At 44.0% G+C, this 26,440-nt stretch overlaps 1 protein-coding gene across 1 annotated transcript in view; it reads right to left on the bottom strand.

The window, feature by feature from the left end:
• The window catches only part of LOC308365401 (uncharacterized protein), a gene marked incomplete at its 5' end in the record, with an annotated part of 90,393 nt that overhangs the window by 44,979 nt on the left and 18,974 nt on the right, over nt 1-26,440 (bottom strand). The window contains 13 exons of the mRNA XM_080838811.1: nt 218-415; nt 2,343-2,441; nt 2,611-2,709; nt 2,855-2,953; nt 3,223-3,420; nt 3,867-3,965; nt 5,515-5,613; nt 6,734-6,832; nt 10,600-10,785; nt 11,349-11,447; nt 11,700-11,798; nt 13,883-13,981; nt 21,285-21,386. Of these exons, the coding sequence (XP_080694937.1) occupies nt 218-415; nt 2,343-2,441; nt 2,611-2,709; nt 2,855-2,953; nt 3,223-3,420; nt 3,867-3,965; nt 5,515-5,613; nt 6,734-6,832; nt 10,600-10,785; nt 11,349-11,447; nt 11,700-11,798; nt 13,883-13,981; nt 21,285-21,386 (1,575 nt within the window). The remainder of the gene's footprint in view (nt 1-217; nt 416-2,342; nt 2,442-2,610; nt 2,710-2,854; nt 2,954-3,222; nt 3,421-3,866; nt 3,966-5,514; nt 5,614-6,733; nt 6,833-10,599; nt 10,786-11,348; nt 11,448-11,699; nt 11,799-13,882; nt 13,982-21,284; nt 21,387-26,440) is intronic.

Genomic DNA, 26,440 nt, shown 5'->3' with positions numbered 1-26,440 from the left:
CAACAAGAAGTGTAGCAAGCAAGAATTATGTCTATCCTAGTTGTGTGGATGTCGGGAGTTCATGTTGGAGATTTTTCATTGAAGAGAGGGTGAGAGAGAGGGCACAAGAGAGAGACAGAGGAAGAGGGGAAAGCCACAGAGGGAGAAGAGAGTAGAAGAGAAGCATTGTGATTTATCCCAATCCATTTAGTAGATCAATCTGCGTGTGTAACCTCACCTTAGTGGCAAGCGAGTGCGACGCCCCGGCCTCCAGAAGCACTGACGCTACTTCCATGTGTCCCTCCCGGGCGGCGATGTGCAGCGGGGTGTAGCCGTTGTTGGTAGCCGCGTCTGGGTGGGCCATGTGCTGCAGCAGGAGCTGCACAATCTCCGTCTTCCCCAGCCGAGAGGCAATGTGGAGGGGGGTCTGGTCCTCCTGCAGAGGGGGTAGAGGATGTGGGTCCAACACCCATCGGTCCAACAGGCCTCTTGTAATATGGCCGTTAGTGTGAGCTTTTACTTGATCATACGATATGTTATAGGGTCATAGGACCTGTCAGGTAGGTTAAGTGGTCATATGGCTTGTCAGAAGTGATGTGTTCAGCTGTTATAGTGTAAACTACTGTTTGTGTTCTGACACCTGTGTCGATATTGCTGAATCTTGTGTCAGTCGTGCCATCTCGCGATTGAATGGTCTTGACATTTAAACCATGGTTTGACCTGACATTTTACGATGCAATAATCATAATTGCAATTTCAATTTTTATAACTCGGACTCTGGTCCGACTAGAATTGTGCAAATAATGAGGTCAAAGATGACAGATGATGATAAACACATCATTATTTGTTATCGGAGTAATAGGATTTAGACAGACCCATAAACAACTGCTGGATGAAATCAAATTATAAACAACCGGAAGGCTGAGAGAGAAAGGTACCGACAGTGTAAAGCTACATTCTGAGGTCTATTCGGATTTCATGTGAGTTTTTTGTGAGATTTCATGTGAGTTCTCTGAAGTGACACATTTTAGGAAAAAACCTTAACAAATGAGTGAAGGGACGTGACACAAAATTAGATACTTCTACAGGTGAAAAGCATGGCACAATTAGGGAATTAATTTCCAACCATGCTCTCTGGCCTGTATAAAAATGCTGAAAAGGCCCAGCTTATGATTTTAAATCAGGGTGGAACAAGGAAAAGATCTAAGAGAGTTCATTGTTGGGGCATGGATGGCAGGAGCTTCGGTCACAAAGACTGCTAGACTGGCTAGTGTGACTAATGTGACGCAATTTAGATCTATGGGAAAGTCATCAGCAAATAGGGTCGGAAACTGTGGTCTACACAGCTCACAATTTAGGCCCATGATGCTGGTGCATTAGTGCGATATGTGAGTAAAAACTGAAGAGCGACTCTTCCCCAGGGGACTGATGATGTCAATGTCTCAGCAAGGACATTCACCTCGACAATTACATAGAGAGGGATATTATAGTCGGATTGCAGTGCATAAACCTCTCATTAAAAAGATAAATGCACATCTGACAGTTCAGTTGTGCAAAAACCATAGGCTACAAAGATGTGGAAAAATAGTTATATTGTTAGATAAGACATCCTCCACCATATTCTGTGAGAGCATGTCTGTACACCAAGAGAACAGTACAGACATGTATGAAGACATGGGTGACCCCTGAAGTGAGGGGATTCAATTTCAAACCAATTGAACTCCTACAGGGGACTTTGGACCAATGACTGATGAAAGTGCTCTCCACTACCATCATCAAAACACCAAATGTGGGTTTATCTTTTGGAAGAATGGTGTTCCAGGGAGTTGTCAAATCAATGCCAAGGCGCACTGAAGCTGTTCTGGCAGCTCTTGGCAGCCCAACACTGTACTACGAATTGTCCTCCGTCTGTAGTTAATAGTTGATCAAAAGTGTTATAAATTCCATCTTATCTATGATGATACATTTACATTGCTGTCAGAGAAGGATTCAAAAGGATACGAAGATGCTCGTATCATAACTGATAGTGCTGATACATTATGGGGCTGCTTTCATGTTTTACCTAACTGTTAGTATGTGACCTCTCATTTTAGTACTATTCCAATACTCAGGCATTTAAAACCCATCTGTACAAACTTGCTCTCTGCCAGCTTCAAAGATCAGTATCTACCTCTCATATCATGCTCTGAGATACTATCTTTACTGTTGTTATGATATACTGCACAAAAACTATTGCACTTTTGACAATCGGACATGATTGCTGTATCATAAAATAAACCATCCAGAGCTTGTTCACCTATGTCTTTCCTACCTCCTCAAAATAGAGCAAAGTTCAAGGTTCAGAGTTCAAAGGTCAGCCTTACCCTTGCTCTTGCGTCCACCATAGCTCCATTCCTCAACAGACAGCGGACCACTTCCACCTGTCCGGCTCGTGCCGCCATGTGTAGGGCTGTCTCACCACGCTACACACAAACACAAACACACACACACACATACAGAACACCGGACACAGATACACACACACAAAGGCCCAAGTGAGAATATGCAGGGCTACATGTAAACATGTGAGACACACGCATCTGAAGTGAGATTGAAGTTGAGATGAAGGAGGAAGGAGCGTGTTCCACTCACAATGTTGCTGACGTCAGGAGACGCTCCGCTCTGGAGCAGCAGGAGGACAATGTTCAGGTGGCCCATGAAAGCCGCTACGTGGATAGGTGTGAGGCCCGACTGCAGGGAAAAAGAGCAAGGGAAAAAGAGAAAGCAAGAAAGAAAAAGAAAAAAACATTCAGAAAAGCCAAGTCATTCCTGAGAAAAAGGAAAAACACGAAGAAGTCCTGTCATCTTCTGTCACCCACGTCCTCAGGCGTCTCACCTCAGTAATGGCCTGGATGGAGGCTCCGTACTTCACCAGCAGCTCCATCACCTTGACCCGATTCTTCTTACAGGCGATATGCAGTGGGGTGAAGCCATTCTGTCAGGTGAAACACAGACGTGAGAAACTAGCATCAAAGCAAAACATCATTAGAACACTTACTGGTACCTGTGACTTAGGGATTTCTAATGCAATAGCTACCCATTAAAGTCATCAGGTAATACATTGATCATGACTCAGTGTGGTAACACAGCAGTACTGGTGTACTGACACAGCCATAGTATCGACTCAACGCATAATTCTTTGGGATGCTGCATTAGCATAGCATTTCCTTTGGCTCTCTGACAGATGGCGTAGGGTTGTGTTACCAGTGCCCGGGCGTTGGGGTTGGCCCTCTTGTCCAGCAGCAGCTTGGTGACCCTGTAGTGGCCGCAGTGGGCCGCCACGTGCAGCGCTGTCAGGTAGTCCAGCGTGACATCATCAACCGGCGCCTTGTGCTGCAGCAGGTGCTTGACGCACTCCACGTGGTCGCCCTGCGCTGACATATGCAGTGGGGACAGCCCGTTCTGTGTGTGTGTGGGTGTGTGTGTGTTGGGGAGTGGAGAAGGAGACATAAAGAGAGAGAGAGAGAGAGAGAGAGAGAGACGGGGGGGAAAGATAGGTAGAACAAGAGACAGTGAGAAAAAAAAAGATTTATTACAGCAGCTTCCTCATAAAAAAATGTATAGAATTTGTATCCTACAGGGACCTGAATTGCATAAGTTGCTGTAAGAATGAACACTCATCTATGCATTTTAACTATGAGCTAAGACATTTCTGGCAGTGAGTTTGCACGCGTATATATTTTGATATGTTTTTGTGAAAGACTTTTATGTAAATATGAGTATAAAATAAGTCTGTGTATGTGTGTGTGTGTGTGTGTGTGTGTGTGTGTGTGTGTGTGTGAGTCTGTGTGTGAGTCTGTGTGTCTGTGTGTGTGTGTGTGTGTGTGTGTGTGTCTGTGTGTGTGTACCTTGGTGCGGGCCAGCATGGGCGCTCCTCTCTCCAGAAGCAGCTCCACAGCTGTATCGTGCCCGCTCCTCGCCGCACAGTGCAGAGGGGTCAGCCCATCCTGTGGATGTCACACAGAAGGGTCAGAGGTCAGAGAGGTCATGAACCACAAGAACACATCACAGCATAGACACATCATACGTGTGTCCGTGTGCATCAGTGGTACTAATGAACGTGTGCCAGCAAAGGGCATCTGGGCTGATCTGACAAAACAGCTAGCCTGTTACTGCCTGTCCTCCTGTGCACAGTATAGATACACAGACAGGTACAAATAAAACACATGCACACATCACATGCATGACTTGCTCATATGGACTCAGAAACCCTCTCACACACACACACAGACACCAACCCCTACATACGCACCTACAAACACACAAACACACGGTGCGCAGTGACCTTGGATGAGAGCATTCACCCCACAGGTTTCTGTCCTCACCCACCCCCCCTCCTCCCCCACAGCACACTATACTGAAATAGACTGGCTTAGGCTAAGCAAATGCCCTTCTGCCTGAACTGACTGCTACTGCTGTTACTGCTATTGTTAGTGCTGCATCTGCTGTTGCTGTTGCTGTTGTTGTTGTGGCTGTTGTGGTTGGTTCACTGATAGGGAGTTGGAGGCTCTTACATGTGTGCCTGTATGATATCTGCCAACCTGTGCAGATGTTGCCTCATTAGAGCTGCTGTGCTGAGCTTTTTCAGAAGTGACGCTGGCCTCAGGGAAATGTGACAGCAGCACAAAGACACACACACCCTGTCCTGCAGTGCACTAAGAGGCTATCTATCTCTAGCACACGTTCCCTCAAATGACCCTCTTGCTTTGCAAATCTCTAAATATCCCTGGAGCACTTTACACACAGTTGCTGATGTGGCACAGAGTGCGATAATGTGGCATGGAACCTTGAGAATGCATCCCAAATGCTGAGACCCTCTGAGAGTCTAATATGTCAGTCCACCCATCACTGCATTACACACAGACAGTGTCATGGTATGAATTGATTGATGTGAGCTACTGCCTCTTTCTATAGAATTTGTCTGCCAATTTCACCAGGGAAAATACTCTCCCATGATACATGTTTGATGGTGGTTTGATGGTTAATGGGCTGAACAGTTAAAGACATGAACAAACATATGAACTACCTCACTACGGACTCCTACTCTGCTTTATGCAATAGAAAGTGAGGGTGTCTAATTAAATTAATGAAATATGTAAAGAACTTTGCTTCTAATGTCATGCCTGTGGTGAATACAAGCATTACTGCCTACTGCCTGTAGTTAATCTACCTATATGCTAACGGCACCTGTATACACACATAATGAACTATTCAGACGCAAACTCATGGCGTGCAAAAGTTAAATGCACAGTAGGATGCCGCTGGCTGAGGTGAGTGCCATGACAGGAGTGTGTGCAGTGTGGCAGAGAGCGATGAAGAGAGAGATGAAGAGAGAGATGATGAGAGAGATGATGAGAGAGATGAAAAGAGAGATGAAGAGGGAGACGAAGAGAGAAATGAAGAGAGAGATGAAGAGAGAGATGAAGAGAGAAATGAAGAGAGAGATGAAGAGTGAGAGATGAAGAGAAAGATGAAGAGAGAGATGAAGGGTCTCACTCGTGTTTTGGCGTCGATCTGGGCCCCTCTGTCCAGCAGCAGGCGGACCATGTTGGTGTTCCCACGCTTGGAGGCCACATGCAGAGGGGTGATGCCGTTCTGTGGGGACCACACAAAGAAAGAGGTTGATGTCAATATCGTTCCAGTGCTGATAGAAGCGTCATTCAACGCCAATTTAAAACAATTATCTTGAAGGATATAACTGTAATGTAAAAGTCTTAATATGGTTAGCTTATCACCATGCACATACACTTATGCCCAGTAAAATGTAAATGCTGAAAACAGCGTCATTCAATAGCATTTTAAAACAATTATGTACAGCATATTCTATTTAAGGATAATATGGTGGCCCTTTTCTATAAAAGCACTGCAGTTTTATAAGAGCATAGTTACTGTAATTGCATTGGTGGATGAGCAGTGTGTGTTCTGTGGGGACCGCACAAAAAAAAAACGAATTAAAAAAGAAACAGAACACAGGCGAAAGACTGAGAGGGTTCGAGCCTATTTATGTCAGCTTCTTATCACATCCTGATGAAAGTTTACAGGGAGCTATGGACAGGTCAGTGACCTTCACGGATCCTTTCTGGCTTGGATAAACGGTCGTCAATCTCCCTCTCTCTGGTGGCAAGTGCCAGGCACAAGAAGGACTATAGCATTTAACTTGGGTGGGCTGTAGAGCCTCAAACACACACACACACACACACACACACACACACACACACACACACACACACACACACACACACACACACACACACACACACACACACACACACACACACACACACACACACACACACACACACACTCACACTCACACACACACACACACTGGTGGCAAAAGGCAAGAGGGGAAGAAGAATGGGCTGGCTCTCCTCAGAAAACACTTCTGTCCTTAACTGATTGTGGTTTTGTGTGCGTGTGTGTGTGTGTGTGAGAAGTATATATTTCATATCTAATGGTGTTTTAGCATCATTTAAGTGCACTCTTTGTGATCTCATTTCAAAGAAGATCAGTTTTAAAGAGTTCTTTGTGTTTCCTCAGGCATGTATTCTACCCTACTCATAAAGCGGTTAAAAGTTGAAAGTGACATTGCAGTGTTATGTAAATAAGAGTTGTGTGCAGAATATTTGTACATTTTTTTATAACTCATTTGTGAATTTTTTGAAAAATACTTAAAATAAAGTAAAGTATCCTAATCCCCTAATGAAATACTCACCCTGGCTGTGAAGTCCACAGCTGCCCCTCGGTTAAGCAGCAGTGTTGCCACGTTTACGTTGCCATAGTGAGCAGCGATGTGTAGGGGCGTGAAACCACTCTGGAATGCAAGGGAACAAGACGACATGACACACACACACGTACACACACGTACAAACATCACAAGCACACAGAAGAGAGGACCTTCGTTAATAATCAACAGCCATTCAGGCCACCCTTCAACTAATCTTAGCAAGGTCTCCCCAAAAAATGCTGATGTAGAGTATTACGTTACAGACTACCCCAATGTTTATTGGATACAGAAGTAGTAGCTATCTGGTAAACCCCACAAAAACAGATTCTAGACCAGCATTATTGGAGGGACCTGTTGCCAATGTCCCCATTAGTCCACCTGGGACCTTATTTTGCCTTAAGTCAGCATGCAGCAATCACGTTAAAGCATGACAGATCATAAGAAAAGAAACATGAACGAAAATGGAAAGAGAAAAGAAAAGGGAAAAAAAAGAGAAACATTCTTAAAATGATGGATGTCACAAACTCCAGAAGACATAAAAGACATTTTCTTTCTTTCTTTCTTTAAAAAAAGAAAAAGCAGTATCTCACACACAACACACACTCACATACACACTCTCCCTGAGGGCCCACACACCATCATGCAAACAATACAAATAATTTTTTCTTCATCTAAAACATAAAAATTGATGAACTAAAAACATAAATACAAACACAGGAAATGGACTCATTGTCAACATCTATATACAGGGTATATACAGGACTAGTTTACAAAACATCTACATTGACAATGTATGATTTCAAATGATGTAAAAATTATAGGAAAAAACAAACAAAAATTATACGTGAAAGAATGACGAATAAATTACCAGTAAATCAACCCCACAAGATGCACTATGCCACCGGATGCCATATCAGTTATCAAGTCAGAGTAAGAGGAGTGACCACAGAGCAGTTTTAATATGCAGAGTTCTTGTCTTACCTTTCCGTTCTGAAAGTCAGGGTCCGATTTAATGTGAAAACATTATTTACAGAAATGTGAAGAGAATATCGACTAGGTGATGACTACAAAAATACACATTTAAAGCTGATGGGGAGCAGGAATAAATCTTTCAGGTGTTGCCATGCTAAAGCAGACATTCCCTACAAGTTATCAGATGACCAATAAAGCAGCATATTTCAAAACAAATCTTGAATCAATAGTTTTTTTTATGCACAGGCATGCTTATTATTATGTAAAAAGTTAGCCATGGCAAGTTAGCTTATCGACATGCACATACACTTTTGCCCAAAATCATTTCAATGCTGATAACAGCGTCACTGTACAGCATGTTAATATGATGGCTGCTACCTCAACCAACAGTACTGCAGTTCTTGTAAGAGCATTGTCAATCTAATTGCATTGGTTATATAGCAGTGTGTGTGTAGTGATGGGTGGCATGCAACAGGACATGCTCAGGCATAGTGAGGCATAGAAAAAACTGAAATGCAGGCGAACAAAACAAAATACACTTAGAAGGCTTTCAGCTAATCTCTTTCTAGCACCTTACCGAAGTGGACATGCTTTCTGTACTATTTCTGATTTACTGTACAAACTGTTCTGTAGACCTCTGAGGAGAATATTTTTAGCCATTTTATGAAAAAAAACTCCATTCACTGGAACTTTCGGCTGCTAACCGCCTCTTGTTATGGTAGACTTGCCAAGGCAATAGATTCAATTTAAAGTCACTGCCACTGCTATCAATCCGTTGAGAAATGACTAGGTCAGATGGTAAGTGAGATATTATGTAAAATGGATGTCTGCAGAAGGTTATGTAAATTGGATCTTTCTTTTCTGACCCATCAGAAAAGCTTTAACAGAGGAAGTATGAATCTTTAATCTCCTTATTACATGATTCTAAGGCCTTTTTTGGATGGTGTAACACAAAACGCCTTGGTAATCTTCCCATTTATTCCGTGTCGGCACTACTTCCTCGCAACTCTCTGAACTTCCATCGACCCCTGAAGGTCACTAACAGAGACTAAGAACATGAAGTGACACTGAGTATCAACTGGAAATAAACAGCCTGCCAGTCAGGATGCTCGCAGACAAATCTCCTAGGCTAATATAAACCTGAGCTTCACAAACACGGTCAGAAATAGAAAAAAAAAGATAAGAAAGGGTAAAAATTGCAGAGAGACGGACAGCACAGGTAAAGGAAAATAAAGGCACTTGGGTGATATGATGCTCCTGCCTCGTCATGCATGGCCACGTGAAATAAAAACCCTCCCCAAAGGAAAGTCTGAACGGCAGTTCAGATCTCGTTTGAGAAAGGCAGGAGACTACGACACAGGCTCATTGGCTTGTCCATGCAGTGCTAGCTAATGTGGATGACACGTGCTTATACTAATGTGGATGTCACGGCACGCCAATGCCCAGAGGAAATCATAGGAAGAGGAAGAGAGAACGAGACGACACAACGAAAGGATTCACTGATGTTCTGATGAACGAACTGGAGAGCCAGAGAAAAATGTCTATACCTCAGTAGTCCTATTGACCATCATCTGTTGTGAGCGGGGGGAGGGAGAGGGGGAAATGAAGGAGGGAAAGAGAAGTGTGTTATGCTCTACTACTGGCACATGTGTCTTCTTGAACACACACACACACACACACACACACACACACATTCTCTATCTTTCTCTTACACACACACACAAACTCATTCTCTCTCTCAAACACACACAAACTCGCATTATCTCTCTCTCTTTCTCACACACACACAGTCACCTTAATCATGCAGTTTAAACACTGGTGATATCACCACAGGGGGACAGATTTGTGAGGAGAAGCAAATGACCTCATTAACTTCTCCAACACATATCTTATCTTTTTTTTTTTTTTTTGGTGTACAGTAATTCTTAATGTAAAAGCTTTTGTTGCATTCATATAATGGCTATCACTTTTAACCATAGGTTAAAACACAGAACAACACACACCAACATAATGAACTTGAACTAATGAACTCATGCCTCTATAGTGACATCACTTCCACTCTCATCCTTACTGCCCCTCCACCCAATCCCTATATCTCAATTCTAGAATCCAGGGTGCATGCTGGGATTTGCCTCGATACCACTTGAGAGTACCAGTCCATGCCGTGCCCCGCAGGATACATCAAGTTAAAGCAGGGGGCGCTAGCAACAACAAGAGGCTAATGTAGAGGCGGATAGTAAACAGACAGGCAAAACAAAAGAGAGAGAGACCCGGATAGCGTCCGGATGGGCACACAGGAGACAGGTACACTCAGACTGGGGAAGAGAAAGACAGAGAGAATAAGAGAAAGACAGAGAGAAAAAGAGAAAGAGGGAGAAAGATGCACAAAGACACAGAGACACGACATGACAAGACATAACAAGACAACAGCGACGGTGGGGTACGTATACAAAGAGGCCACATTAAGGTATCTACAGCACTTGTAGCCCGAGGGACATCACAAACCAGAGGGCAGAACATCATTGAGATCAAGGGGTTCTTCAACTTAAATGGGCAGCACTTTCCAAAAGTGTCACACAATGCACCCACAGACTCATGCAGAGAAAGGTGAAACGTGGGCAAATGTGCAGGTCAAAAAATGTGATTTTGGTTTTACCCTCAACAAACACATGCTTAAGCCTTCAGGCAGGTCTTTTCTTCCACATCCAAAACCCCCCTCTCTCTAACATTACATTCTTTACATGTCTTCAGGGGCTTCTGCTTCCATCTCATATTCCCTCCCTCCACCTCACACATTCCCCCTCCCTCCATCTCCCTACCCTTTCCTTTCCCCTGTCAATCTCTCCCAGTCAATCCAACCCCCACCCCACTGCGATCGCTACCTTGGACTGGACGTCTGCATTGTGGTCGTTCTGGAGGAGGAGGGCAGCAGACTTGGTGTCGTCCTTGCGGGCGGCGATGTGGAGGGCGGGCAGGCGCACTTTGCCCTTTGTGTCGTGTTCCAAGAGGAGGGAGACCACCTGGTTGTGGCCCTGCTGCAGGGCAATGGCCAGAGGCGTGAAGCCGTCCTGCAAAGGAGACGCAAAGGTTAATTTGGGATGTCTGTGTGTGTCTGTGTGTGTGTGTGTGTCTGTGTGTGTGTGTGTGTGTGTGTGTGTGTGTGTGTGTGTGTGTGTGTGTGTGTGTGTGTGTGTGTGTGTGTGTGTGTGTGTGTGTGTGTGTGTGTGTCTGTGTGTGTGTCTGTCTGTCTGTCTGTCTGTGTGTGTGTGTGTGTGTGTGTGTGTGTGTGTGTGTGTGTGTGTGTGTGTGTGTGTGTGTGTGTGTGTGTGTCTGTGTGGGGTGGAGGTGGTGCCAAATGAGCCGTGTAATAACAGTGGGTAGGTGGATGTAAAAAAAGACTACATCAGCAGAGATAAACAGAGACACTGACGCATATGAATTTACTCAATAGCCTATGCACAGAATATGGGGGGGAGGAGGGACACACACGCACACACACACACACACACACACACACACACGCACACACACACACACGCACACACGCGCGCACACACACTGGACACACACACACACACGCGCACACACACACACACACACACCGGACACACACGCGCACACACTCCCTGACCTCTGTGGCTGTGCTCTGGTTCCCTCCAGTCTCCAGCAGGTATCGGACCACTTCCAGATGGTTCTCCTGGGAGGCCATGTACAGTGGAGTGAAGCCATTCTGCGGAGGGGAAATGCACACCAAACACACACACACACACACACACACAAAATAAATCAATTCCTTGTGGTCAGGCACTCTTTCAGTCAATTACATCCCTCACATCAGCATCAGCAACCTCAATTTTATTTGCTAAACTCAGTACTCAGATAATAAATACTGACTGAACATTTGCTGTCGAGTGTAGAAATTGCATTGTCTTAATGTCTGTGGCTGAACAGAGACAATTGAAATGCAGGAAAGCAGACTCACCTGTGACTGGGAGTTGATATCAGCTCCGCGCTTCACCAGGATCTTCACCACCTCGATCTGCCCCGCTAGAGAGGCGATGTGGAGAGCTGTGTTCCCTTTCTGCACAGCACAGAAACACAATGTCCCATCAGGCCTCAGTTATCACCAGTAATCCTACTGTCACTGTAATCACTATACAGTAATACATTATTTAGAAATAATCATGTTTTGTTTCCTTAAAAGTTTTCAAGTTTGTGTTCTAATGCCAGATCAAACAAGCAGAGAATCTGCAAGCTGCCCACAGAATAAGTGCTGAGCCATAGCTTTATAGCATCACCAAGGGATCATCTGTAATGTGCAAAGTAGAACCTTTAATTTTCCATAGAGAGGCGCACAAGGAAAGGTCAGCCATGACACCATTCAAGCACACCTGTACACCCACAAACAACTTCAAAGCCAAGCCCACCCCTGGTAGAGACACACACACACACACACACACACACACACACACACACACACACACACACACACACACACACACACACACACACACACACACACACACACACACACACACACACACACACACACACACACACACACACACACACACACACACACCTTTACAAAAGCACACAGCACCTCTCCAGCTCCTCTAAGAAAGGACAACAGCACTGGCTGCTGTGTAGGATTCCTCATTGTTTTTGCTGAGTCACTGAGATCTGCTGTGCTGGTACTTTGAAGCAGAGCCCTCCAAAGAGAGGCTTATCTGCCCCCTCACACACACACTGAACACCCACAGACTGAACCACGACGATCGCTGTCAGGAACTCAAAAACCTCTTTTCATTTAAAATATAATTTTGTTCATAATGAAGCCGAAAAACACAAAGGCACACCAGGCGATAATGGCTGATAATCACCTACTCAAGGCAGACTCAGGCTCTTACCAAGTATCCTATTAATGAATGCTTGATTACAGTATTGTGTCAGTTACGATTTAGGTAATTACACAGCTAACAAAATCCATTAGCTCTGGTTCAATGGCATACTATTGAGGATGGGATGGTTTTGCAAACTAGTTATTACATTAAAGGGCAGGGCCTCGTTTCCCGATAACGACGTATCTTAACGGCCTACGTGGATTTTGGCGACATCATAGACTCATCATTGCCGTAAGTGCGGCGTCGGGAAACCGCTCTGCAATATCCCTCTTACGACCGATTTCAAGTCCTTTTTAGCGTTCGGGAAACTAGGCCTAGCTGTCTAAGTGAGGAAGAAACCATACAAAGACACTTGAACCCTTAAGTAAATGATTGTAAACATAGTTGTAAAAATATTATTAGATGGTATCGGTAGTGAAATGTCTAAAATGCTATTTGGGGTCACCCATGTCGAATGCATCAGATTTTATTCCATGTCCACAGTTAATACTCACAGCATTACACAACAGTTGCTAACCTTTTGAAAACCTTTTGAAAAATAAAAACCGAATTTTGCTAATTCCCATCCTGTGGTATTCACAGCATATGCAGAGGCTAGACACAATGTTGGACAAGTGTGCCCTTAGTAGCTACTGCTTTTGCTCTGTCAACGCTAAAGCCCAGTCATGTGAGATGGGTGTCATGTTAAAGGGTAATAGCGCTGGCATTTTGAGAGTGTGTGAGGGAACCTGAGCGATAAGCTTTACCACTGGGTATAAAAACACCGCTTGGACAGGAGTTCCATTGCCCTACATTGGCTTGGCAACTTAGTGTCCTCTGATGCACTCAAAAGGTTATGACGGAGACTGTGCCACTGTAGTAATACTTATGGATTATCTAAAATTCAGCTTGGAGTTGTCTATGTGGTAAGACATCAATACATTGGAATGTATAACAATGTAGAGTACTCTGATTAATATTATATATGAACAATGTAGAGTAATCTGATTCATATTATATATTATGTAAAACATAATGCACCCTATGCCTCAACAAGGTCATGAAAGATAGTTGCAGAAGTTACTCCATGACTAAGATCCAAACAAACCCAGTTCTCAGCAATCTCTCAGACTGGCATGTCTGGCCTACACTGAGCTCTGAAACTACCCGCTTCCCTTGGTAACTGGTACCCACTCAAACCAACCCCCGTAGCGTCTCCCTATTGGCGCTTAGGGTGTCCAGATCAACGCGTTCGGCCATGGCCAGAGCAGAGGTGACCTACCTTGGTGGCTGAGTCCACACTAGCGCCCCTCTCCAGGAGCTCCTGGACCAGGTCCACATGTCCCTCTTTGGCCGCCAAGTGAAGCGCGTTGAGCCCATTCTGCAAAGGAAGGACATAAGAACGAGGCGTCAGTCTCTCACCCAAACTTTCAAAGCCTCGACCAACAGCTCAAAATGGGGGAACACAGTAAAAGAGCAAGAGAAAAAAAAAGAGATATAAAACACAGCAGTTCAGCGGAGGTCAGAGTGGTGTACCTCAGGGTCCATAATCTGTGGCGTGTGACGCACCTTTACTCCTCGCAACACACACACACTCACACACACACACACACACAAGTGGTTCAAGTGGACGGCTCAAAATATCAAAGCAATGGCGGAGGGTGGGAGTTGCCCTGTGTCATGCTGTCAGGGAAAAGGGCCAGTATCCACAAGATTAATTATGCAGTGATATTAATAAGCCCCGCTGGGCCGCACGCCACCTGGCCCTGAGGCGCTGGACAGGGGGCGTCACTAAAGCTGGACTGAGTAGACAGATATCTTCATTTCAAGCTTCATGTTTTGGTTTACTGCTGTCGGGAGTGTAGACAGAATATTCCTCAAGTGCATCAGAGCAGCAGAATTTGATAGAGCAGGAGAGCACATCATATATTTGGGGTTCAGTCATAAGACTTGATATTTTACAATTATCGCATTAAATCCAAGGATTCAAACGGCAAATAGCATTTGTCCCCTTTGAACACCTGAACCAATTTATTTTGAACTTCATTACTTTGTCTATTGTCTGTAAGTATATGCCCTTAGCTGGTAACACCCTTCCACCTCTTCACTGGCAATTTTGTTTCAGAGGATATTAATCACCACTTGGGATCTTGAGTGAAGAATAATTGAGCCAAAAAAAAGATAATCTGGATGTGTCCCCGGCACCATCACACGAAACACACTCCAGGAAGTGTGGAGCTCTGCTGTACTCCACTGCTGGCTGACTGAGCTGCTAATCCCATCCTAAGAAGAAAGAGGGTGTTTTTTTCCCATGTAATGGCAATGAACTGATCGCAAAAAGCCCAGTGAGCGAAATGAAGATTACTTTTTCCAGTGTCACTTGAGTGGGATTACAGCTGGGATTAAGACATTTGATGGATTTTGCTGGTGGCTGCTTCTCTTGCCCAAATACACCTGATCAGGGCTGACCAGCACCTTGCCGGTTGTGTCATTTGTGTTATTTAATCTGGTTTAGCAGATTACAACTGAAATATGGCTAGCTGTGATCCACGCCAAACGACTGAGAGAAGTTAGGCATAGTGCACATATTTTTATGTCACATTTATCTAAGCAGACCTCCAAAACAGAGCTGCAAGTAGTGGCTGGAAATTTTCAAAGAGAAAAAAAGAAACAGGGCAGGCACTTGACTATCGTGTGTGACAACCTGATGCAAGGGTTACTTGTGCCTCATATAATCTATTTTTGTGAAAGTGTCCACCTCGCCATGAATCATGTGGGTCTGATCTCATATAGAGTTTCATATCCCTTTTCTTTAAAACACTGTGCTGATGGTGGTCTTTGATTAAGGCAGTCTTCCAGTATTGAATTACACGTCACAACATAATTATAAATGTCTAGTATAGTTTAGTCTGACATTATAAAACCTAACTGTACAACAAACGTTTAACACAGAACAATTAATTAGATGTAATATATTGATCATTACAATGTTACAATGTACCTAATGTTCAGAATGTAACAAGCTGTGTGTTACGCAAAATGTTACGGTAAAACAATAAAATGTCACTGTGTGGATGCTATACTGCATGACTCTCTTCTCCCAAAGACTCCTTTCCCCCCGAGATTAACCAATACAAAGAAGTCCAAATAACAGAACTGCTGGGGTAATCTAATCAGATGGTCTCGGCCCTGAGAAGCCTTTGCCAAGGCAACTCCAATTCCCTAACTTCTCAACTAAGGTGCATTTGTCTTCCCACAAAACAACCCCCTCTCCCCTCCCCCCTCCAACCCATTCAGTCAATATCTAATTTCCTCCAATTTCCCACACAGCGAGACTATCCTGTTGTTCCACAGAATGCTCCTTCTGTAAGGTCTCTCCAGGTCTTTCTCATTGCTGCGGATTGCAGAAGATGAATCTATTCAATCTTCTCCCTTCCAGAAGAACTAAAGGGAACACATTCAATATCACTCATCACGGACAGACCTGAAGTGGTAATGCTGACACAAGGGAAGATGGGTAGAGTGACCTGACCTGATAGAGGTATGTACGTCAGACGATTTTATTTTGTATCAGATTTCTTCTATGATTCTCTTATATGCAGCTTGTACATATTTTTGGATATAGTGTATATATTTAGCAAATCCCTCTATCCTAATCATCATTGCTGGGAGGGTGTGTGAGTAACTGTGCATATGGGTTTACAGTGATTTGAGGCGATGACCTTAACTGACATTACGAGCATGTCTGTTTCTGGAGCTTGTTTCTTTCTAAGTGAAATGCAAATCATGTGGTTTTGACAAAAGATGTTTCATGTACAAGAATAACAAATTCCTTTTTTGTGCTCATCTTCCGATTGCGTCATGGCCTCCTGGCTCACTGGGATGAAAGCTATGCCATAGAGAATCCACATGATCACTCTTAATGAAATAAAGCACACGTACAGCTACATGTTTTAAATTATGTTTCAATAGCGCATCATTCAGTTTGTTGACATGAGCCGTTATTTGATTCATTTCCATAGTTTTGACTTCCATTAGTTGGATCTGATTTTTTTTAACAAGGTAACAATAAAGGTGCCCTTTTGGAAAAAGCTCACTATAGTTATTAGAAGCCTTGGCTTCACCTACATGCAAAAGCCCATCATACTACATTGCTGTGATCACACGAGCAGGTCAGGCCACAAGAACTACAGCTTCACGCTGATGCAACAGCAGCCAACACTTGTGCTGTACTGAGGCGGAGAATAAACTGATTTGTGTTCATCTCTCTCTCATTCCCTCACGTCCATCAAGACATCTTAGCCACCTTCCACTCTTTTTTCCCTTCCCTCCTTCCTTCCTTTCTTTCTATCTATTTTTCTCTGAGAATCAAGGTTATGGTTTGTCACAGGATTCCACAGGGTGTCATCCATCTTTGTCGTACACCCCCATCCTGTCCTACATATGCCCACAATGCATAGCAACAACACACACGCACACGCACACGCACACGCACACGCACACGCACACGCACACGCACACGCACACGCACACGCACACGCACACAGACACACAAACACGCCTACTCTCTCCCTCCTCACCACACAGTTATTGCATTACTCAGTGGGATAATTAAAGAAATGTGATTTCCTTTAATGTTCTTCTCTTTATTTATACTGCCTAAGCCGGCACGACATGGCAGACATCTTGTTCGTAGGCGATGCAAATGCTCTTCAACAAGCTTTCCTTGCCACGTGGATCGAGCAGGTGTCTAAAAGGGGAACCTGATAGGCAATTTCATACATAATCACATCCATTATTCAAAGATTTGAAACTCTCTTGTCACATCAGTAGTAATTTGTTTTAAATAAGTTCAGGGAATTGAAAATGCAAGCAATTTTTTGGTCACATGAATCACATGACAACTCAATTCACATGTGGAATTATGTGTGAGAAATTCATCATTTTCTTGTGACATGTTTTGATTGCACATTAATGCAGCAATAAAGAACTTTAAACAGCAGTCATAGCGAAGATAAATGACTGGGAACAGGACACTACAACAGCAAGACAGCCACCAGTCATGCCTAATGTATGCCATTGCTCTATTAGTGAAGAGCAAAAACATAAAATAAAAAATGTATTTTAACTGGTGTCTTGGGGAAGCTGCCCTCATATGTGTGCTCGGGTGGTTTGGCTGGTTGAACACTCTGTGATTGACTGTGAAAGGACTGTCAGGTGTGGAGAGCAATTGCCTGGCAACAAGTGAGTTTTCATGGTCACTGGAATTCGGTCGTAAATCTTCTATACACATAAGGTGTGTTGGGAGTTTTCACAGTGCACCCACACTGAACTGAAAAATATTCCTGCTACTTTACAGCCCAAATAGACAAAATAAAACCACTAGGGTGTCAACACTCTATCTGGTTATTTATCATATATCAATTTTTTTTTCAACACAACTTTGCAGCCAAATGCCTTCATATTGTATTGGCCAAGGACAAAATGAAAGTCAAAACACCTGTAATTGGTGAAACAGAATGTCACATTTTTATAAAGGACCAAACCACTGTTGTTTTCCTCAATGCATCCCTGGAGCCATCGGCATATCTGAAGCTCAAAAGGAAGGCAAGTCAAAGAGTCATTTATAGTGGGTCAAGGGTGAGATGACGTGTGCCTCCAATGAAAAACACTGGAGAAGGTAGAGCAACTCTGTGGATAAAATTAAGCCAGTGTGATAAAGGTCATCGGAGAAGATGACTGATTTAACTTATCTACATGAGGTATTTGCATAATTAGACTGGGTCATCATACAACTAGGTCAACATTACCATAAAGAATGAAAAATGGAGAAAAATAGCTAGGAGATTCCAAGGTGCAAACATTTTCAAGACACAATTCAAAATTCCAGTTTGTGAAAAATAAGGGCACCTTCCATACTGGCTAATACATTTTCAGAAGAGTGGCTTCCCCATAGAAAAAGTGACTTTAACCTCTCTTACCCTATACCCTCTCTATACCTTAAGATCTTAGCCATGCCTGCCATCATACCGTCTCAGTACACTGGCAGTAACCTCAATATGCAGGCCACGATACGGTTTCGGTTTTGTGAAAGGTTGTTGATACTTGAGCCCAACCAGGGAAATAACACCCCTCCCTTCCATGCTCCTGAAGCACTGTGTTGATTGGCTGGGATTGTTTATGTCCTGGTCCGTGCCACTATGTTCATTTCCCATATATATTCAATTCTTCTGACGATGATAGATCGGTTCCACACCCAAACGATATCTTATGAATCTACAGTTATCTACATTTAGTTCTTTTGACGGTGAGAGCCGAATTAAGGCACATCATATGAACTGGGCCTCACATTATCTAGCCTGGTCCTGACAAGACAAGACAAGACTGGGGCTAGTGTGGTTATACCTCACTTGGCAGCACAAAAATCTCCACCCACATATTTCAAGAAAAACTGGCATACAGGAGACCGTCCTCAAATTTGAGCCAACCACAAAACCAGTCACCATGAAAAAAACGGCAGTGGTGTCTTTGGCCCAAGCACCCAGGAGGCGTGGAGTAGATACCCAACACCCTGCAACCCGACCACCCACCCACCCACCCCCTGTGACCACTGTTTGTAGGGTCAGGACGTAGGAACCGTTGCCAGGGTGAGGGTTTTTAGGAGCGATCAGCTTTCAGAGACCCCCGCTAATGGGGGTAATGAGACAGATCTGAGAAAAGCAACCGACCCAAGGCACAGGACCTACCGCGAAAACCAAGGAGGGAACTTAAGAGGTGGAAAGCCACCCCAGACTACAACTGACTCTAAATGACGTCTGGAGGCCGGGTATAGAATGAAAGGCAGGGCTTTGGGATTTTTTTAAGCAGAAGAAGCCAAGGGAAACGGGGCCTAAAGCGATAATGAGCCTTATTTACCTGAAAGCATTCTCATGTTCCCACAAGAGCACGTAATGAACTCTCATCATTGTTTCACTATTCACTAATGTAAAGTCTGAGTATAAGATAACAGATTAAAATTGAAGTATTTTTTTTTTAAAGACCAGGTTTAACGCTAACTCATATATTACACACACCATACTGTCTACCAACAGACATTTCAAGCAGTACTACACTGAGAGATACTATGCAAGAGCAGAACCTAATGTAATTTATCACTCTTAAAAACATGAACAAATAAACAACCCAATGGAAATAAGGGATAACCTCATTACACTGACCCCTGAGGTTCCAGGGAGGATTAATGCTTTTGCAGCACACAGTGCACCAGATGAAGGAATGTGTTTACTGAATATAATGGGGCCGACAGCAGAAGAAGCTCCAGCAGCTGTGAGCTACCAGAAAAGGTTTCCTGCTGCTTAACAATTCATCAGTGACTCTCAGAGGGCCACGGACTGTGTAGTCGAATCAGCGCTGGCTTGATTTCAGGAAGTGTGTTAGGGTGCGAGGAGGTGCAGTCAAAAGTTGTGGGACTTGTGGTTCTTCTGAGTTTGTATACTCCCGAGTTCATTCTCAGGTCAGACTCATTCCAGCCTGACAGCTGGTCTATGATATCAGTCTGCTTCATCCCACAAACAACAAACGAATAGCCACACTAACTGAGATTGATGTGTGTTTATTGACGTGAATAACATGATGTTGCCCAAATAATGAACGACAAGAAAAAAGGTGTATGATCGCGCACATGATCACATGACAGTAACAGCTTCTATTCCAATCCCCCATAGCAACAGCACTATGGGTACCCAAACTGACACAAAATACTCCTCCTCGTCTCTTTGTCTTTTCAAAATCATACAGGCTATTTCAGTCTTCATTTGCATAGCAAAGAAGTTATAAAAATCTGCAGCTCGGCAAAGCAGAAAAGCCTCTCATGGATTCCCAATGGAGAACAGTTCCACAAAAAGGACACTTGGAGTCAGTGAAGGCTGGCTGCGTACCCCTCTCTCTTGACCTATTCCCTTTTCACTGATTTGTTGGCTTGATGCGGCGAGGTACGGGAGGTCTTTCACGGTCGGACGAATTAGCTCTTAAATCTTCCCTGGGAGGAGCCAGATAATGAATACTGCTGAGCATGACTGTGACATTTACGCCATATAATGGGGCTCCAACACCAGTGCTGACTCACGATTAGCTGACAGCTAGCCAGGTAGCATCCAACACACAGCTCCCATCTCTAAACCCTATCACTGGTATCGCCCTCTGAATAACACAGAGGGCAGAGCTCTCTACACATGTTGGCTGCTGAACTAGGCCGTGTGTTCAGGTATGTGCGTATCAGATGGACCATAACAAGCCGGTTTTCTTTATTCCAGTACCTGATGACTGTGAGGGGGGAGGGGTGGGAAGGTCACCCCTGTCACTTTAGATTGATTAGTGTGAGGATGGTGAGCATGCCCAGATTCCCTGAGCGTGATGGGTTATTGAACAACCACTAAGAATGCAGGACAAGGAGGCCAGAGGATGATCACTCACCAGCATGAGAAGGTGGGTGTAAGACCATGGTTGGGTTTACGTGCGTTTGTGTCGTTTGTGTATACCTGTTAGTGTGGAGTAGAGAGTGTGTGCTCAGACTTGGTCTGGGCTGTCTGGGTGGATGTGAACATTGAATTATATGTGTTTGAATGAATGAAATGTTTTTATGTGTTTTAATGTGTGTGTGTGTGTGTGTTTGTGCGACCTCTTACCTGGTTGCAGGTACCGATGTCCACACCCCCTTTCAGGTACTCCAGCACCTTGTCGATGTTCCCCGCCCTCGCCGCTCTCAGGAAGCTGGTGTTGCTATCCGACTGGACGTGAGAAAAAAAAAGGAAGAATAAGCAGAAGCCATTAGCCACATAACCTCCATAAATCCATCCTCTAACAGTTCAAACTACCAGCAGGGACGAATCAAGGACAAAACCTCCATCTTCGGCATTTTACTGCCACGTGGAAGTGCAACATTAAATGGCACTAAACAGCTTGAGCTTCAGCTGCTCTCTGATTCCCCTTATAACAGCTAAACCCCCGAGACCCAAAACGGTTCCAGTCTATTACCACACTAAAGCCTCCAGGCACCACAGACTTGTCTTGGGCTTCAGGCATAAACATAAACACTCACACACACACACACACACACACACACACACACACACACACACACACACACACACACACACACACACACACACACACACACACACATCTGCTACCAACAGTCAACGCACTTCCATTAGGTGTAGGCTTCATTCTGTTTAGAGACACAGGGATACATGCGCTGTGGGAAGAAAGCATTGGCACTTTGTTACTGTAAAGTTTGTGGCTGAATTACCATTGCAGGGCGAATTGATTATGAAAACCTGACTGTACAGTTAATACGTGCTGAATCGCACAGTATATTTCTGTTCAGAGGATTCAGATCTGGTGGTAGGTGTTTGGAAAAAAGGATCTTACATTCTACCTACAAGGTCTTACATCCTACTCAGCGGAATAGGAAATAAATTAGATGTAATCTAAGAATCAATCATTGGTACAATAGCTATACAATAACAACTTTACTAGAAAAGTCCTCTCAAAGCACCGTGTCCAAACTTCAAAGAACAATACCGGTCTTGTGTAATCCCAGTAAGACAGAGCAGGCCAGACATGGTTGACATAAGAATGGTATCATGGACCTGGTACATCCATCCCTTCTCGCTTTCGTCCTCCCTGAGGCCGCTCTGCAGTGTTGTGTCTACTTCCAGAACCAGGCTGCAGACACTGTCCCTCTCGCAGTCCTGGGCCATATCAGCTAAAACAGGTCATTGTGCTCCACACCACGAAGTGGCACAAAGCGCTCTCCCTGCTAACAGGTGACTCGGCTGGGTTAACGCGCTTCTTGCCTGTCAGGTAAGCAGCGCAGAAACACATTCAACGGGTACTCTCTTTCTTTTTCTCCCTCTCCCTTCCCCCTTTCTTTCTCCTTCTGTTTCCCTCACTCTGTCCTGTTAGGTAAGTCACTTTGTACAAAAAACGTCTGCAAAACACTGTAGCATGCATGCCCTTGTGTGTTTGTGATGTAGTGTAGTTCCCATCATTCCCTGTGTTCCATGGAAATGTCTAATTCTGTGTATACGAATATGGTTTTAGAATGTTGCTGTGTTGTGTTAATGTTAGAGTGTTTTTCTGTTACCATTTTTAGTGTGTGTGATATGTGCAGATGGCTGTGCGTTGGATCCTGTGTAGTAAGCGTATTCGTCCACCAGTACCCACTGTGATATGTAGAGATTAGACCTCCGTCATGTGTTTACCCATTCAGCATTAGAGTTTTCTGTGAGTGTCATAATAAACGGCAGAGAAGCCAAAGAAACCTGCGTGCTATTCTTTGTCAACAATACCCACATCTACATACTATTTACATACAAACTACTATAACCATAACTACTATAACCAGAACAGAAACACATTAATTGAATATAATCTACTTCTGTCTCTTATTTTCTCTCTCGTCCTCTCTCTCTCTGCCCTGCCCTGCCCTGCCCTGCCCTACACCCTCTCTGTGTGCCCGTGATCCCTGTTGAACCACATCACCAGTGTTTTGACTGCACAGCCATGCTGAATGAATATTTCATTACGCCACACTCTGATCCATAAATCCCTGCCTTCGTCTCGCCCCTTGAGTAGCAAGGGGAGGAGGCTGGGGGCAGTGCCGTGTGTGTTAGAGTATGTGTGCATGTGCGTGTGCGTGTGTGTGTGTGTGTGTGTGTGTGTGTGTGTGTGTGTGTTTGAGTATGTATGCATGTGTGTGTGTGTTTGTGTGCGTGAGTATGTGTGTGTGTGTGTGTGTGTGTGTGTGTGTGTGTGTGTGTGTTTGTTTGAGTATGTATGCATGTGTGTGTGTGTTTGTTTGCGTGAGTGTGTGTGTGTGTGTGTGTGTGTGTGTGTGTGTGTGTGTGTGTGTGTGTGTGTGTGTGTGGCCAAAGTCACCCCTATCTGGATAGCATTTGATTTGCAGCACAACAACAGTGATGGCGGTATAGAGCAGCAGAGTAGATGAACGCAGGTATACGCGGGCAGACCGGGAGCCAGTGGAGGGAGGGAAATGCTGCAGAGAGCTGCACTGCATCACTCTCAGCCCTGACGAGGCAATCTGTAGCACAGCAGAGAGCCTGCAGGACGGGCCAACACAAGTGTGAAAACCAGGCGAGAAAGAGAGAGGGGGGGGCAGAACTGAGAGAAAAGTCAACATAAACAAAAAACAAACTGATAAAGCAGTTACAGGACTGAGGGAGAGACAGGCAGTAGGATATATAGAAAGACCAGGTAGATACATAGGGACAGACAATCTATCTATTAGATAGATAGATAGATAGATAGATAGATAGATAGATAGATAGATAGATAGATAGATAGATAGATAGATAGATAGATAGATAGATAGATAGATAGATAGATAGAACTTGGACACACAATGATCGGGGGCAACCTGACAAAGCTGAAAAAGCCTGTCTTCATGACCAGACTCTTTTGCCCCTTTCTCTACACTGGCCAAAACTTTTATTTATTGTATATCTGCAAAAGAAAACCTCATCATTATCATCTGAAAATATGCTTTACAACCAATCTTCTCATGAATGAGTTGAGTTATGCCAGCCAAACCACAGTGTGAAGGCGGCGCATGAACAGTGAGGGCCTTCATCTTGGGCTAGACAATGGGGAGAGCAACAAGAGGCCTACAGTCACACACAAGGCTTCACAGGGAGTCGTGGCATAACATTATCATTCAAGACATGCATCAATTATCCTCTCAGCACTCAGACTGTTTACAGATATCATCTGCCGGAGTAGACTCCTTTCCCATGCAAAGCAGTTCATACTTCATATAGGAGGAAAAATACAAGACTGTTCTGGTCTGGCCCACATAAACACCTCTGCACCCTTTGAATAGTGAAACTATAGTTCCCCAACAAAGGTTCATTCTAAGAACTCTGTGCATTTAATAATGTCCTTATGGGAAATGTAGTTCAAATCAAGCCTCAGGATTTATGAGGACTTTCATTAAACTTCCAACGTCAACAGCAATGTCCAGCAACATCTTAGTAGAAGAAGAAAAAATAGGAGAGAAGATGCATGATGTATTTGATATCACATGCTTTGTTATGTTATGAGATGTTATGTCAGAAATTGACAGTGACATTGACATAACCAAGGTGACATTGTATCTTATAGATACAGAGATAATTAATATCCTTTATTTGAGGTAGGTGCACTTCACAGACTAGCCTCGCACACTGTATTCTAAAATATGTTGTGAGGACCTTTAAGAGCCTCTTCTCTCCTCCTACCCCGGCATAAAACATTAATCTCCAAAACGCTCCCCTGCCCTAATCAGTGAGGAGGGAGAGGAGTACGTGGACGATTCCTAAATAATGCACCGTACCGTCTCCGTGACGACTACAGCCACGCTCCACCTAGTAACAAGTCATTCTGCTTCCCCCCCTTCCTTGCCTCCAGCTTGTTACCATGAAAACCGTGTCAGTCATTCAATAGGCCAATAAAACCCCCTCTTACATCCAACACTTCCCCAGTTTCTGTCATGATTGCGATTGTTATCTCACAGAACTGGGATTACAACACACATAGTCACTTTAAAAAAAATGTCCTGGTGGGCACTGGAAGACTATAGGTGACTCTGATGTAATTTATAATATAAAATATAACTTATAACATCTTCATTCTGAAATGAATAAGTAATAGTAACAGCAACAGTAATACTAATGGTAATAATGATACAAATACTACTACTAAATAAAACTATAAACTGACTGCACTTACTAATCTGAGTAACAGCTCAATAGCCCAAACCACACACAAAAAACGAGATACTAAAGATAATTTGATTAAAGTTTGAGCTGAGGGCAAGTGATTTCTATTTAATTCATCCAGTCTCCTCTCATGGACAGAGAGCCTGTAGCTCCACTGGAGAAGGGACATATCAAGGTTGACACGACAGCTTCACTTCCCCTCTTTCTTTCCAGCCTGCAGATGAGATCTGGGCTGTGAAGGCTGAAGGATAAACACTGTCAGTGCGGCAGAGTTACGTAAGCACGCCTCTGGTCTGTTCATTCTCACCGCGGATGAGTCTGAGAAAACTTCACTCTGTCAGAGGCCTTCACCTGCTTTTGTCTTCCCACACAGCACCTGAGAAGAGTGTATTCAGTTGCTTTGGGCAAAGTAGAGTGTGTGAGAGTAGTGTGTTTGTGTGTGTGTGACAGAAAGAATATCTGTGTAAATGTGTATGTTTGCTTGTATGCACACACACTCACACCTGCACAGATGTACCTACACACATCAGCAAACAAGCACAAACACACATACAGACACAGACTCACACACATATGTCTGTACATGCACCCATGCATACACAAACAGATTATGCACACCCCAAATGCACAGAATGGTAACACACACAAACACACACACACACACACAAAAACGCGCACACATACACAGACAGAGACATACACACCCACACACACAGACATATACACACACACACACACACAAACACGCACACACACACACACACACACACACACACACACACACACACACACACACACACACACACACACACACACACACACACACACACACACACACACATGGAGCAACTGTACTGAAGTTCACTGCTCCATGGGACAGCACAAGCTCACATGGAATAACTGATTCTATTCTTGGATATCAGAACACCACACGGTATGCTCAGTGTTTACCCAGCTCTTAGGCTCAACACAGCAACCAGTGTGTGTGTGTGTGTGTGTGTGTGTGTGTGTGTGTGTGTGTCTTTGTGTGTGTGTGTATGCTGATGGTTGTGTGCGTGTGC

The sequence above is a fragment of the Sprattus sprattus genome, assembly GCF_963457725.1.
Source record: "Sprattus sprattus genome assembly, chromosome: 5".
NCBI lineage: Eukaryota > Metazoa > Chordata > Actinopteri > Clupeiformes > Clupeidae > Sprattus > Sprattus sprattus.
Note: the sequence above shows the minus strand (reverse complement) of the source record. Positions and strands in the feature narration are given on the sequence as shown.